General features: G+C 36.6%; 1 protein-coding gene across 1 annotated transcript in view; it reads left to right on the top strand.

Moving 5' to 3' along the window:
• LOC150095487 (uncharacterized) overlaps nt 1–7,620 on the top strand; it is a 50,607-nt gene extending 42,987 nt beyond the window's left edge. The window contains exon 3 of the mRNA XM_090410691.1: nt 7,579–7,620. Within this exon, the coding sequence (XP_090266817.1) occupies nt 7,579–7,620 (42 nt within the window). The remainder of the gene's footprint in view (nt 1–7,578) is intronic.
• Nucleotides 7,621–16,705: the final 9,085 nt, after the last annotated feature.

Raw genomic sequence — 16,705 nt, 5'->3', positions numbered from 1 at the left:
CTGCTACTATTACTACTCACTACCATTACATTTTCGTCTGATAATTGAGTGTGTTCTCTGCCCTATTTATCTGTCATGTGGGACGAAAACCCGAGTTTCTAGAGTGGAAAAACCTTGGAGACTGGTTAACTCACCTTGTGCTGAAAAGAAACATAATATTGTACCGCAGAGTCATAATTTCTTCTGCCTTAATTTAACACAGCAGATCTTTCGAAGATGGGACTGACATCATAAAGAATACTTCATCTTTCAAAATGAAACTCGAAATAACTGACAAAATTCCATTAATAAGTCTTTGGTATTAAACTCTTAATCACCAAATCTGTTAACTTTCTTTCGTTGTTTTATTTTATTTTATTAATGCATATTTCTTTTTCTTTTTTTCCCTTTTTAAATAGCAAACCTAATTTGTTAATCTTTTTTTTATTTTTTATTCTACAGAGCTTTGGATATCAGTATTCACAGAATTAAAAATGTATCCATAAAATACATCACTGATAATTAGAAAACTTTAGGAATGCTTGAAATGAAACTTTTAAAAACTAATATAGAAAAAACACTTTACATCATTTTAAAACCTGATTTCAAAAAAAGAAAAAAGACATCAGAAACAAGTGCATATAATTTGAAGAAGATAAATGGAATGAGTCTCTAAAAAACCTTGGTATTCTTTCTATCTAACATTACTTCTTTTCTCAACTGCTATTACTTTATGAATCTCAAATCCAACCTTAGAATATTACTCTTACATTTGGGGTTGGGGGCACACGCAAAACCTTCTTCAGAATGCTTTATTGTATCTAGAAGAGGATTATTAACTTACCAAATTTGACTCCCTTCATCGCTTTCTCACATGCAGAACTTTTGCTACGTCTTTTTTTATAGGTATTTCAATGGGCACTACTCCACTAAACTGGGCACCACCCTTCCTTCCCTTTCCTCCAATCATCATGTACGAACACTTGCAGCCGTAACCATCCGTACACAATTCAGCTCCTAACTTATAAAACCAACTTTTCATCCTCTTCATTCTACCATTCTTTTTTGAACAGTTTTCTCCATAAGGCCTCTAGTAAATACAACCTCCGGCTCTTCAAGAAATACATCAACAGATTCCCTACTTCTTCCATCCTGCGAAACAGGCATCAGAACAAAAACAATTAGCAGAGACATAATGGCTCCTTAATAACTTGGCTCCTTTGAAACCTAACTGGGCTTCATGGCCTTAGTCATTTCGGCTGTAATTCCCATTAACAACAACAATGTCTGAGAAACTGGAGCTTCTCCGTAGCTTAGTTGCAACTTTTCATCGGTTGGAAAGAACTAGTACCGTAGAGGACTTGACACCTTCTTTTAAAGGCTTTTTGTAAAACTGATTTGGGTTAGCCGGTCTCATAAGGAAGTAGTAGTAGAGTTTTCGTTCTTGCAAAACAGGCAAATCATCCGGAGAAAACACGCATTTAACACAGAAACTATTCTGTTTTTCCACTTGTGTGTGAAACTCAGTGGCCTGTCGCTGCCAAGTAAGTTGACTTCTTTGAAACCTAATTAATGCTCTGATAGGGCGGTTAATCCTTCAATTGCCTGCGTTCTTCTGGTCGGTTTGCCTGCTATGCTTGATGAAGAACCCGAGTTTCAAGGAGGAAAAACTTTTTCACTTCTGTGTGAGGCAGACTAACTCACCTTCAGCTGAAAATCCCCAATAAGGATTCTTCGCACCTAGACGGGATTCGAACTCAGGTCATTCCAGCTTAAGGATATCGACGAAACTGGCTGAATTACGGAGGCTCCACAGGGATTATAAATATATTTAGAGATATTCCAAGGAATATTTCTGCTAATTCCAATCAGCTAACCAGCCAAACTGAAGACTTCAGTATTATTGGGGATGACAGGAAGTGACGTGAGATCTGTTTTGCAAGAAAGTAAACAGGACTGTAAAGTTGTCCTAAATCCATTAAAGATTGCTATGGATAACAATGTTTGAATTACTCAAAGGGATTATTCTAAGATGACATAAAACTACATAGTGACTCGTGATTAAAGTTTGTGTTTGTACCCCTCAAATCCTTTCTACATTTCTGACAAATTGTCAAAGTGTTTATACTTGTATTAGAAAGCATCTTATTATTAATAAGATGTCATCCATCACTGATAGCTGAGCTCGGCTATCGGTAATTTCATTAGACATCTGCAGCCATCTCGTGTCCCTTAATCCCGACAAATATTATTTTAGTCATTTCATTTAGTCAAATCATTTTTTATTTGATGGAGGAATAATTGAGAAAAATTCCACCTGATGTCTGCCGCACATTGGTGGAAAGCCTCCGTCAAAGGATGCAGGAGGTGATCAAAGACAAAGTTGGACATACCCGGTATTAGGTATCAGATATTAGCCTGATGGTATCAGAATTTACAAAATTGCTAAAGTGATCGGACAATTATTGGTAGATAGTGTATATTGCCTGTGAGATATTGATTGAAGTGAGGGAGGGGTTATCAATTAGTCGAACTGCGTTCTTCTAGAAAGCATGAAGGACTTCATAAGTATTTTGTGTGCTATCTCAAATATGAGAACAGTATTCTAAGATTGGAATTGGAGGCAGAAGAGGCTATGGGTGTGATATCTTTGTGCAGAAAGATTAGAAATAAATGCATTCCTGAAAGAGAGAGATATGATCTTGTCAGAGGAGCTGATAAGAGAGAGAGGTGAATTAAGATTTTTTGTTTCAGAAAAGAAGATAGACTGACTGTATTTTGGCAGTATCGAAGTTGACTTCATTGTTTTCGCCATCTGCTCATTCTCTTGTAAGACGTCATAGCATCTGAAATACCATCTCTTTAAGATATTGCTTTTCCTAGGATATTTGAGTACAAAAAGGTCAAATGAGTAGGAAGCTCAAATCATCAGCAAATCCATGTATAGAATTTCAGACCTCTAAGAGTATAGTCATCACTGGGCTTGGTTTGTTTGTTGGTTCTTTTGAAAGTACAGCTGAACCAACTAAAGGCTATGAGTTCACTGCATTATGTAAGAGTTGGTGTGTTTTGCTATACGTTTTGACTATTTACAGGATAAAACCCCGTAAAACAGTCAAAGCCATTTAAGAATTCCTGAGGGAAACTCTTCAATTTCCATACAAGACCAGCTAACTCACCTTCGGTTGAAAAACCCTTTATAAAGGGTGTGTTTTAGACGGGATTTGAGTACAGGTTTTTCCAACCGGTATTTCCAACGGGAATCGTCTATACTATTTAAACTCTGCAGTCACTGGAATTCATCATCCTGCATTAAGAGGAAAAACTGAATAGTGAAATAACTCCACCGAGACACATGATGAACTGACAGAAAAAAAAAATTGCCATTCAGTTATGAAGGGTGTAAAACACGCCATAAGGTAGCATTTCCTGTCCAGAAACCTGATCAAATGCTGTGGAATTGTGAAGAGTTACTGCAAAAGTTTTTCTCTTTTCCATGGTGCTTTCTCTTTTCCTAAGATGGATGATGTAAGTTGATAGCTTCGCTGCTGTTCTAGAATGACTAAATACTAGCGAATGGAGTTTTTGAAACAACCTTTTTATTCAGAATAAGAAGCTGATGTCAGAATAAATGCTGACTAACTGAGCTTGCATAGATGTCCAGTGAATAACTTCAGTGTTCTCAGGAGGCAAGTAGTTATTATTATTATTATTATTATTATTCCTGATACCTCCAAGGAGTCCGAAGACTCATCGCGGGAGGACATCTACAACTGTCTCCACACCTAACCGCTACTACGAATAATCTCCATCAACGCCATCTACCGCCCACCTCCAACACCATCACACCTAGTAATTTTTGTCTGTAAATTGCGTGAGTTCTGAAGGGCCGATTTGTATGTATGCGGGATGAAAAACCCGAGTTTCCGGGAGAAAAAACCCTGCTACCTCCGTATGAGATCGGCTAACTCACCTTCGAATTGAAATCGACCAGATAAAGATTCCTCCCGTCGCGATTGGGATAGTTATTGGGAGTTAATTGCTTGGAGTTAATTGCTACTTCTTTTCCCTTTGTACTTTATAATCTGATATGGACATCCATTCTTCGGTTGAGCCTGTTTGAAGTAGTTGCTAAATTTTTGAACCAGTTGTTGAGTATGGTGTTAATTGAGCCAAAGCAATGTACTCCAGGTTTTCCACTAACCTTGCTTGTCTTTGATCCGTGCGACGACCGATCCGATACCAATATGGGTACTTCTTTCTTGCGTACGCCATTCTGAAATGTTGTTTTTGTTATTGTTATTATGTTTTTCTTGGTGTTAACGGACTCATGATGTCACTCGTCATCGATCAAACCTAATTTTGAAAACATCCTTTGAAATAAAAAAAAAATGTTATTTTATACTTCAGTTAAAATGATAAAAACGCTTTTAAATTATTATTATTTTATATAAAAAAAAACGTCCTTGAACTTAAAATTGGTATCGCATTTATTTCGCGCGTCATAATCTTAAGCATATTTTATCTGTTTATCAAAAACTAATACTGTTCAATGTTCAAGTACTCTACACATAGATGGCGCGAAATAATATTCAACGTTTTCTTGCTGTCGTTTGCTGTGTAAATTTTTCCCCCTGGTTTTTTGGGAATAGGTTAAGCAGTAGCTGGGTTAGTCTTAAGGCTTGAGATTAGATTATATTTGTTTAAGATTTCTAAGTATATATCCAAAATACTTAGTAGATACTTCTTTGAAATATAAGCATGGAATCTGAAAACAAAGAAGATATGAGCAGCTCGGCTTCTGATATTGCTATAGACGAAGTAATTTTTGATGAAATTACTATCGCTGAGGAGGTAAGCGCGTGTATAGTAGTAATATCCCGTACTTTTTTCTCCCAGTATTTACAAATTGATTTAGATTTATTAACGATGAAATATACATAGTTCTCATTAAGCTACCGCCACATTAGTATTTAGTGCAGTTTTAAATCAGTATCCCGATATTAATAAATGCCTAGATTTATTAATATCGGGAATTCCCAATATTAATGAACTCTATGCTGGCTGTTATATTTTACAAGGCATTTTCTAAAAGTGTATACACGAAGTATTTATGTTTCGCTTTAAAATATTCACAAGAAATGTAGAAAGTGGCATATTTTGGATATAAATTAAAATGGCTTTCTCTTATATGTAATAATAATAATAACTATAAAGGTATTTGGAAGAACGACACGCTTATTTATTATAAAAATCAGAGTAAGAACATTTTCAAGGGCTTTCAACTGAAACTGGACTCACACATCGGAAACATGATTACTACACTCCACATTTAAAATGTGATGTTTTCTTCTGCGAATAGACACACTGGCAGGAACAAATCAACTTACCATATTAACTTCATGACTTTCTTTGCCTTACTTAATTTTAAAGTATTCAAATAATGTAATAATAATAATAAATAAAATAATCATCATTCTCAACGAGAAAGAAAAAACATATATAATAAATTCTGGACGAAGACTAAAGTGTGGATATAATGAATTAAATTTTATAATACTGTACATTAACTGAGATTTGATAAAGCGTGGATATAATGAATTAAATTTTATAATACTGTACATTAATTGAGATTTGATAAAGCTCATTTGGAATTTGGAATTACCTTTGCATTTATAAGACAAAATTAAAGAACAAAGAGTCAGAATACACACACACGCACACACGAGCCAAAACATTACAACCATCTACCTACCTAGTAGCGTGTTGGGCCTCCTTTGGCCGAGATAATCACTTGCACCCTTCTTGACATTGACTCCACTAGACCACTGCTTCCCAAACTTCTGGATGTCAGAGCCCCCTTTGGAAAAATTAAAATATTTCACGGCCCCAATCGAAAAAATATCGTAATATATATAGACATATATTATTATTATATTTATTGTATTTATATTCAATACAAAACATACACAGTGAATATTGCAAAAATCAAATGCAAATAATACATTTTTAGCATTAAATACACATTTGACATGCCACATATCTCATATTTTTTATATAGATAGATATATTGTTATTGTACATTTGCAGTACAAGCACATGAAACGTAAAACGATTAGTAATAAAGAAAGAATTAAAAACATAAAAGAAGTTTAATAACAATTTAATGTGATGGATGTGTTTCAATACTGCTACACAAAAAGTCAATATCAGGTGAAATATTTGAAACTGCAATTCTTAGATTTCTACTTTGAAATGAAACTTATATGAATAAGCATATATTTACTAATATTCATTAAGCGAAATACGCAGGAAGCGAAATTTGTGAACCCGCACCAATGTATGATTTTTTTCCATTAAAATATAAAACAGAAATAATAAAAATTAAATACGTTTTGTTTAAGATTTAAAAAAAAAACTACTTAGTCTTAAAGCATTTTAAATTTGTTTTCATTATTTCACGGCCCCCCTCAACAAAACCTACGGCCCCCAAGGGGGCCGCGGCCCACAGTTTGGGAAGCGCTGCACTAGACCAAGGAAGGTGTAATGAGGTCCTGATTAGAGTTGATAGTAATAATTTCGCACTGGCTGGATGGAAAAATAAATAATTGATTTAATATTTATTACCTATATTTAAATTTATCTTCAGTCTGTATTTCAATCGGAACGTTTGTAGTGGTAAAATTAATCATTTGCTTATAGTGCATAATCAAGAATTGCGTAAACTGCGTTACAGCGTTTGATTCATTCTACATTTTTTTCTCAGGAGAAACACTGTGGGATGGAACTCTTCGTGTGGTGAAAATGTCATATATCACATAATAATCTCGTGAAAATGATGGAAATATTTGCAGTCGAAAATTCAGTTGTGAATAATTTAAAATTGCTGTATCTGAATAATTACAAGAGCATGCTAATACGATGTGTATTTGGTCATGTGTACACGTAGTACAATAATTTTCAGTTTTAGGTTCAAGACTTTGATGAACATTTCTTTTTTCTTCCCATCCTCCCCCTTTTCTATTTCTTAGACTCAAGACCAGTTGAGTGATTTTCCCCTCGCTATAATATTTTATTATTGACAAATGGTTCGAAATGGCAGTAATAATTAATTAATTTTCCATGGCTGTATGAAATTTAGACTTCAGGATCTGTATTAAAATTTGGAATCATTTTCGTTTCATTCGAACTATCTTAGTGGAGAAATTGGACAGAACAGAATTGTGCGTTCTACAGTATTATTATTGGGATCATTGATGAGAAATATTACTGTACAAAAATTCTCTTAGGAAATGCATCATTTGATGTACCATTGGCATGGTACATCAAAAATAAAATAAAAATAAATAAATTATTTGTTAATTGTGCTTCAATAAATAATTTGATTCAAACCAAAATTGAAATAATTGAAATAACAATTTCAATTATTTCAAATAACAATTGAATAAAGAAAAAAATTTTAATCTTTGTATTTATTCTTAATTATTCTTTTCAGAGACCTATCTGAGGTTTGATTATTCAGGTATTAGTTTGAAACCTTCATTTCGTAGAATAAGATGGTTAGCCCATTTTTGAAATGTTTTTTTTTTTTTTTTGTAGATCGTGTGTCTGCTCTATGGCCAGTTTGTTTGTCTTGTCTGAAAACCCAAACTTTTATCATGCAAGACGGGCGTCTTTCCTTTAAGCTGAGATCTTATGAAGGTGCAATGTAATAATAATAAATTTTGTGAATCCATTCATAATAATTTTTTATTGTGAATCCATCGAAGGAAGGTTGTAAACCCATATAAGATCCTGATACATTGACGTACTATAGATAATTCGGAAATTTTGTAGGATTTCCGAATTAGTGGAATTTTTTTTTTTTTTTTTTTTTTTTTTTCAATGTCACTTCAGGTGTCCAGTAAGTAGGGTGTTTCATACTGCCGATTCACTTGTCACGAGCTAATGATATATGCAAACATCCATGCCAACTGTGGAATTTGAACCTGCAGCCTGTTGGTTTAAGAGCACTACTCGATAACCAAGATGGCAGTACAAAAACTATTTATTTACATTACTATCCCAGCAAAGTCAGCAATGTCTCGTAGTCACCCCCCCGAACAGTGTACTTGTTTAAAAACTGTTTCATGTTTCTCATCTCTCAACTCTAAAGATTCTTAGTGCCAAAAAATTTAAAACGGTGCTTTGATACTTTTCTTCTGATCGGAAAAGGAGAAAAGATTTGACATGTGTTGACCACTGCTGAACAGTTCTTACATGATGGACAGTAGCATTGTCGTCCGTGAAACAACAGTCGCTTGCTGGATAAAAATCAACATTGCAGGATGGACTTGATTGGCAACAATGTTCAGATATTCCTTGGAGGACACCCGACCTTCCAGCAATATCAGTGGACCCGTTCCATTCCAACAGAACATGCCCCACACCATGACAATACCTCCAGAACTTTGAGTTGTGTTTACATGACAAGCTAGGTTTATTGGTTCATGAGGCTCCCGCCAAACTCTCTGCCTACCATCGGTGCAGAACAAGATCTACTGTGACTCGTCAGACCACTTTTTTTTCCCCAATCGTCCAGTGTCCAGTCACGGTATTCCTGATACCACTGTGGATAGTGAAAGAACTTTCTGTTTTTTTTTTTTTTTTTTTGCAGAAATCAGTGGGTTCCGTGTATGTACGACTGCCAATACCGATCGTACTGAATTCTCTGCTATAGTTCTTTGAGATATGGGTCAGGAACAGCCTTTGTTAAATGTTTCCGTCAATTGCTGCACATAGGAAGTTCTATTTGTCCTTACAAGCTTTCTCAGACGACGGCGATCTTGTTCCTGACAGACTTGTATGACCACAGTTACGCATCTCAGACAAGAATTTGGATTATTTTTCCACTGATTAAACACCCGGGATATCTCACCTTTTGAGAAACCAATCAGTTCTGCTGTTTTTAAAATCGTGGCTCCAGCCAGACGGGCACCCACAACAAGCCCTTTATCGAACTCCGAATGATCCTTCGTTTTTCTCATTGTGATCACTGTTGACGATTACGCAGAACGCAGACCATTGCTGGTTTGATGGGTGAAGCACTAATGCTTTTCATATTCCCCTTTGTCTGTGAGGGAGGTTCTTTGAGTGGTGTGTTATTGAGCTCTAGGCTCGCCCTGTGAGGCGTTGAAATTAGATTGAACATAAGATTGATTTGGGTCTTTTATATTTGTAGCATTCTGCTTCATTGTAGTCCGAAGCTTGTTTGATCAGCGTGTTTGGATGATTACTTGCCTTGATGAAGAACTTTTCTGCTAGATCGTGGAAAGGAGGAAATATAAGGAATATTGACTTCTCTGTGGATCTGGAAGTTTCTAATGAACCATGGGGCATCCAGAATCATCCTCAGGCGCTTGTTCTGTATCCTCTGCAGTTTTCCAATATTTGTATTCGAGGCATGGCTCCATGCAGGAGATGCGTAAGTTACGTCCAGCTTGCTGCCTCTGTTGATCATGGGGTAGAGTGGTGCGATTGCTTTAGATGTCTTCGAGCATGTGTTTATATGATTGTTGAATTTAAGTTTTTTGTCAAGTATCACGCCTAGGTATTTAACTTCGGTCTGCCATGAAATCTTGACTCCTAATAGGTAAATGTCCTTCTTGCTCTGGACGTTCTTTTTGGAAAACATTATAGCTGTACTTTTTTGGGGGATTTACTTGAATCCTCCAGTCCATCAGCCACTTTTCTAGTATATGAATACTGCTTTGGCGTCTACTGATAACAAGTCGGGGCTCTGAGTGATCTTGCTAATAGAGCGGTGTCATCTGCATATAATGCTGTGATGGTTGTACCAGGGTTTTGGGGAATATCAGCTATGTAAATTGAAAATAACAGGGGGGGGAGCAGGAGAGAGCCCTGAGGCACATCAGTCAGGATTTTGCGTCTAGTTGATGCGATTTCATTTATTTTGACTTGCTTAAATCTGTCTTTGAGGTATGCATCTATTATTTTTATTAGCTTGATTGGTAGGTTGAATTCTATGAGTTTATAAAGCAGGCCCCGATGCCTTGTCAAAAGTCTTTGCAACATCTATGAAGACTGCAGCTGTATGGAGGTTCCAATTGTAGCCTTTTGTGATTAGCTCAACCAGCTGTGTATCTGTTGTACAGTATATATATTCTTTACGGAATGCAAATTGCTCATTTGGAATGATTCCTAACTTGTCTGAGATTGAAGCCTTGTGAGTATAACTTTTTCAGCGCTCTTGCCAAGACATGGTAGAAGGCTGATAGGTCTGTAGCTTTCTGGGAGTTGGGGGTTCATTCCAATCTTTTTGATTGGGATTATGTCGGCAGTCTTCGAGGTTGTGGGATAATGCTGAAATTTGAGAGTAGCGTTGATTATGTTGACTAAATGAATTATAGCTTTTCTGTTTAGTGATTTGATTATTCTGTTGGTGATGCCATCTGGACCTGGAGCCTTTTTGTTGTTCAGATGGGCTGTAATATTTGTTATTTCTGTTGGAGAAGTAGGTGTGATAGGTTCAGAATTGTCCTGTTGATGTCTTAAGACTTGCTTGACATGGCGGTGAATTTTGTAGATAAGGTTGATGTTTAAATTTTCATAAGAGGGGTTGCATTGTGTTTCCAAGTTGTCTATTAGAGCTTCTGCTTTTTCTTTGTCAGTGTGGGCTACTGACTTCTTGGTCTGTACTGGGGGTATAAATTGCCTTTTAGTGCGAAGAGATCTCAAGAATTTCCAGATGGCGTTGTCCTCTGGGTTTAGGTTAGTCAGTTTGGTTTCCCAATCAAGGTTTCGGTGCTTTTGAAGAGCTTTGCGGATTTGCCGATTTAATCTGTTCAGTATTGTTTTATTTTGTGGGGCTCTTGTGTTGTGGTATCTTTTGCGAGCTTTGTTTTTTGCTCTTATTAGGTCCATGATTTCCTCGGGGATCCGACTGATCGGGTGAAAGACTATAGATTGGGTAACTGAATTTATTGCTTTTTTAATTTGACTGGTTAGGTTATTTACAGTATAGTCTATCTCCTCTTTATTGTGAATAACAGGGGTTGGGCTGACGTGCTCTGGGAGAATTCTAGAGAGTTTGTCCCAAGGTATAAATGAGTACGGAGGAGTGAGTTGCTCCAGCATACCGAGCTAAGCAGGATGGGGTTGTGATCGGAAGACAGTTCATTTAGTGTTTCCAGCTGATACTGGTATCTAATGTTTTTGAGGATGACTACGTCAAGTGCATCTGAGCATTCAGCTGGGCTGTGATTAGTGGGCTCTATAGGTCTGGCTATAACTATTGAGTTTTGGGCTGACTAATTGTTTAGTGTACTACCTTTATTGTTGATTGTGGAGCTGAACCATGCTGTGTGTTTGGTATTAAGATCTCCAGCCATAATAATTAAGATCTCCAGCCAGTCAGTAGAGCTGAGAATGGAATCCAAATCAGATCCAACAGTGGAATGCTAGGTGGGTTGTATGCGGCGTAGGTTTTGATGCTGCCGGTATTGTTAGTATGATCTTCAATGTCTGTTATCTCAAGGTTCTTGGTTTGTGGGTTGGTCAGGACGTTATGGCTTAAATAATCTTTGATGTATACGGTTGTGCCTCCTCCACCAGCAGGAAGTCTGTCTGTTTTATAGATCACGAAGCCCCGTAATTTAGGGCTGTTAGCTGGCCTAAGATGTGTTTCGTTAACTAGAACTATATCAGGATTGTATCTGTGAGTGAATTCTTGCAGTGCAAGGATTTTGTTTAATAGACCATTAGCATCCCATGCTATTATCAAGAGTGAGTTCGGTATCAATTTCTTATACATTGTATAGAGCTGTCAATATGGATTGGGTTTCTAGATAGAATCGCTTTCTGAAAGATGGTGAAGAGCTTGCTTTTCTGAATTCCTGCAGCATGATGGCAAGAGAAGCAGTTAGAACTGATGCGATGCTTGTTTGCTCAATGAGGTGAAGAAATCTGCGTTCGAGCCGCCTCTGTGTATGTTTTAGTCGAGGATGAAGATCGCGTGCCTTCCTATGCTGCTGCAGGTGAGGTATTTCGAACAGGAGGGCAACCTGCTTGGTTGCTTATGGTGTCATTACGTAGGGGAGCAGGGTTCACACTTGCTGACCCGCGATTTTTCGGGTGGAAAAGGCACCCCTTGTAATTTGCGGGGTGAGGTCCTCTACAATTAGCACAACAGGCAGGTGTAGTTCTTGGCTTGGCGCAGGAGCTGGTCTGGTGTCCTTCATCACATTTTAGACATCTGTAAGCTGTTCTGCACAAATTTTGGGCATGCCCAAACTTTTGGCATCTGTGGCATTGGCCTGCTGATGCCCTTTTCCTTAGAGGCTCGGTTGTAATTTTGAGCCTGCAGATATATGTCACTTCGTATATCCTTCTCTGGGTGTTACTGATTTTTACTAGTACTAAAGGCATTGGCCTTTTGTCGGATATCAGCATTCTGCTAACTTTGATTGGGGTAAATCCTTGACTGATGAGGTCGGCATTGACCTCATCTGCTGTGATGCCCTCGACAACCCCTCTGAGAACCACTTGAAAAATTTTTCTCGCTTGCTAGTGCGAAGGTTTGGAAGAGCATTTTGAAATTGTCCAAAATTTTTGCCATTTTGCGATAATCTGAGACAGTAGCAGGATGAATCTTAACTCCCTCATCTGTGTTACTGGCCCTGGAGAAGTTGATGTTTTGTTCACCGAGGGTCCTTGAAACTAATGTCCACTTTTGTTTGTCATGGAGGATCACTGGTGGGATCTTTTCCTTTTTATCTTCTGAAACTTGTGGTGTTAAATCTTCCATAAGATCTTCAGATGTCCTCTGTCTTTTGGTTGCCTGTGCACCCTGGGAGTCGATATTTCGAGGGTTCTTAGGCGATGGGACCGATTCGCCTTCTGTATCCTCATCCTCTCCTTCTTGATCATTGACCTGGGCATATAGTTTATAAATCCTGGGAATTCTGTGTCAAACCGTTTTAATATCTTCTTGAACAGGTCAAGCAACTACTCTTTGCTAAAGGCTTGAACAATATCGTCCGTGATGTCCATACTGGGATTAAGAGCGCCTTGGTAGATATACCTCTTATTCAGTTATGCCTGTTTAGGCAATCCTGTAGGCTTATAACCTACTATCAGATCCTGTGACTCACGTGGAAGTCTACTAGTTAAGTAAAACAAGTTTGTAATGCCCGTATTGTTACAATGTCAACAAGGGGAATGGAATGTCAAGAACTCACTTGGCCATAGAGTGAACGCCTACCTCCCTAAAATACCATAAATCCACCACTGGTCCTCGTTTCCGGTGGGACCTACACGGCCATCAGACCTCGTGCATTCTTCATGCAGAGGGGAAGCCAGTAGGAATCAAACTGTGTTAGTGCCAGTGCAATGTGAGATTCTCGAAAAACCTTGTATGAAATCTAATCAAGCTCAATCTAAAAAAAACATGTCTGTTCTCGTCAAAAGTCCAATCGATGTGTTGACGATTACTGACCAGTAGTAGCATTAGTAAATAGTTGCTTAGAACACGTGGTGACGCACCTGATCAAGTATTTTGCATATACGCTACGTAAGTGATGTTTACATACATCTGCATAAAGGTTTCTACTCGTAATTCAGTAGCTGATATGTGTTTATTGTTTATCTTACTTTATTGGTAAATCTAATATGATTTTTTCCATGATCGTCAGCATACCCAAATACAGGTGCGTTTAGAAATAATAATAATCCGTTGTAATTAAAGGCTCTTAGGACCTTCGATTGCATGCTATATGTTAATTGCATGTATTCTCCTAGCCAATTTTCTGGATGACATACCCGAGTTTCCAGGAGGAAAATCGTGCCACCTGCATAAGAGACTGGCTAGTTCACCTTCAACTGAAAAGTCCTGATAAGGGTTCTTTGCGTTATAAACTGCACATTTGAACCCAGAAAAATTCTAGCGAGCCTTAACCGTTTTACCCTTTTTAAGGAATCTATATTGATTTGTAGTGGGGTGGATTCAGTTTAAAAAAAAATGAAGCGTCTTTTTCTTAATTTTAAACGCTTTTGACAAATCGCTTGGGAGTAGAGATAACGGTGATGCTGGTGATAATAATGTTGAGATAATAATTTTTTTTAAAGATAGTAAAGACTGTTCCTTTTTTAAAAGTATGTTAGGGACTCTACTTGAAAAATAATTATTTATAATGTAAAGAAGAAATTATGCTTGGTATTTACTTTTCTTATGTGAATGCCACCCTCGAAAGGTTTCAGTGTATCACAAATTTTAGTCTGCAGCTAAAAGTTTAGATATCTTGTTATCCTATTAAAAAAAATCAAGGTGATGGTAATCTCAGATCTGGAAACAGAAAAAGCTACCATCTAAGACCTTTTATCATTTTTACAGTCTTAACCTGCAGCCCCATGACTATTAGTTTGGCTATAAATAATCGTACGTCTTCAAAATTTTCTGAGAAACTTGAAATTTAATTTGCCTTTAGGAGCAAAAAGTTAGGATTTGAGATTCTTCACTTGAATTATCTGACACCTGGATGTCTGTTTATAAATAATGTAATTTATTCCAGTTCATAATTACGTGATGGAAGACTATTTTTCTGCTTCTATTGCTTACCAATAAGTAATGCAAGCGTCTCCATTATTTTCTTAGATTGTTATTGCAGCTAGGAATTCAAATCGGAAGAATATTTCCTTGCCTTTATGTTGGTTTAACAATCTTGAGATGCATGCTAAACGATCTGTATTCGGTTTTTTTTTTTTTTCGTTTATTAAGTTAATTTTTTTCTTGTGATTTATTTTTAATTTATGTTTTTCTCTTTAAAGTTTCGCTTTCACAATAAATAAAAAATTAAACATTTGTTTTATTTATTTATTATTATCATTGTTATTGATTTTATTTTTATTATTTTATTTTTTATTTTTATTATTTATTTTATTTTATTATTTTATTTTATTTTTTGACCGAGTATGTTTGGAAATCAGCACCCTTTCAAGCGGGCGATATTTCTTTCCTGATATGAGGAATAATTAACTGCGTTTTAGGCTTGACTCTGGTTGGTTGAAAACCGTATGTTTAAAGTCCATGTTGTCGCACATTTAGAATTTAAATATTCATCTATTTCTCTATTATCTTTAAGCAGGTATATGTTTACGTCTTCCAGGGAATACATCCAATCATTTTTGACACTTTTAACGCTTTTCTAGATCTTCATTAAATTTTCATTCAAAAGGAACCCGTTGATATTGTTCTTGAATTGCTAAAGGATGTGGTTGTTGGGGAACACTTTGTGAGGACGATTGTTCCAGAACATTTTTTTATGTGATACCCACTCACTAATGATGAGAAAGTTATATTAGTACTGTGGGTTGGCCACGGCACTTTTTATGTATTAAATAATCATTTATATATATGTAAAAATATTAATTATATTATTATTTTTGCATAAGCAGTAATCCTGTAAAAAAAAAAAGGCCAGACACGGATCTTTCTTAAACTACTTCAGGTCTTCAATAAGCGGGCCATGGTCATGTTTCAGCTAATGAAATTCATCTCCCATCTAAAAACATTCACAAACCTCAAATCCCACGGCGGGATTCGAATCCTTAGCATGTTTGTTGAAGAGGTACGCTATCCACGTGACCATTCTGGCCAGCAAGGAGACAATTTAATATGCTTCGTTAAATGGAAGAACGGTGATGCTAGTTCATTGGAGCAGCGCCTGTTGAAATACTAGAAAAGAGATACATAAGTCTGAAACATAATCTCTGACAGTTGTTGAAATGAGTTAGTGAGAGATGGATCATTGACCGTCCGGACCATATTGTTCCATCTCTCACTAACTGATGTATTTTCAGCACAAGTATTCTAAAGATGGATGGATTTGAGATTTATACAGAGTTTTTGTGTTTAAATACTTGGTCGAACAGTTAGCATATCTGCTCTCTCCCACCGATATTATTTATTTTTTACATTATTCCAAAACCCTGGTCTAGAAACCATACATGAACTTTTTTAAATCCACTTTAGGTCTCAGATAAGTGAGGAGGCGGTCTCAAACCGGGCGATAAAATTCATCTTCTATCTAAAGACAATTACAAACATTCAGGTCCACTCGAGACTCGAACCCACAGCCTATCTAAATGTTTGTAATTGTCTTTAGGCAGAAGATGAATATTATCGCCCTGTCTCAAACCGGGCGATAATATTCATCTTCACTTATCTGAGACCTAAAGTGGATTTAAAAAAGTTCATGTATGGTTTCTAGACCAGGGTTTTGGAATAATGTAAAAAATAAATAATAATACAAAAATATATAGAATTTAAAAAAAAAGAAAAAAATCATTAACCCACCAACAGTACTAATTCTCTACAAGTTTACAACCTTTCGTAGACGGAGGCATATTAATTTTTTTTTAGCTTGTGCCAAGTTGTTTGGTCTTCCTCAGCCTCTAAACACACTTGGTATTCTTTTCCGATCAAGACGTTACTTTTCACCCATCCAATTTCTAACTTCAGATCATTACACCCTCTACGTACAATCTTCGCAATCGGGTGAATTCACCCAACTGTCAAGTTTGTAGGCGGTAATGATCTGAACTGTTTTCTCTGGTATGTGCTCTGGCTTTCAGTGGAAAAATGAACTCCGACTGATATGTTTCATATATTGTGGTACACATACCGGTAACTGAATTATAAATCTTTATGTAGATGTACGTAAACCTCTTT

This window comes from Typopeltis vanoorti, chromosome 20, assembly GCF_054136105.1.
Source record: "Typopeltis vanoorti isolate ZY-2024b chromosome 20, IOZ_Tvanoo_1.0, whole genome shotgun sequence".
Classification (NCBI taxonomy): domain Eukaryota; kingdom Metazoa; phylum Arthropoda; class Arachnida; order Uropygi; family Thelyphonidae; genus Typopeltis; species Typopeltis vanoorti.
This window is presented reverse-complemented; position numbering and strand designations above follow the sequence as displayed.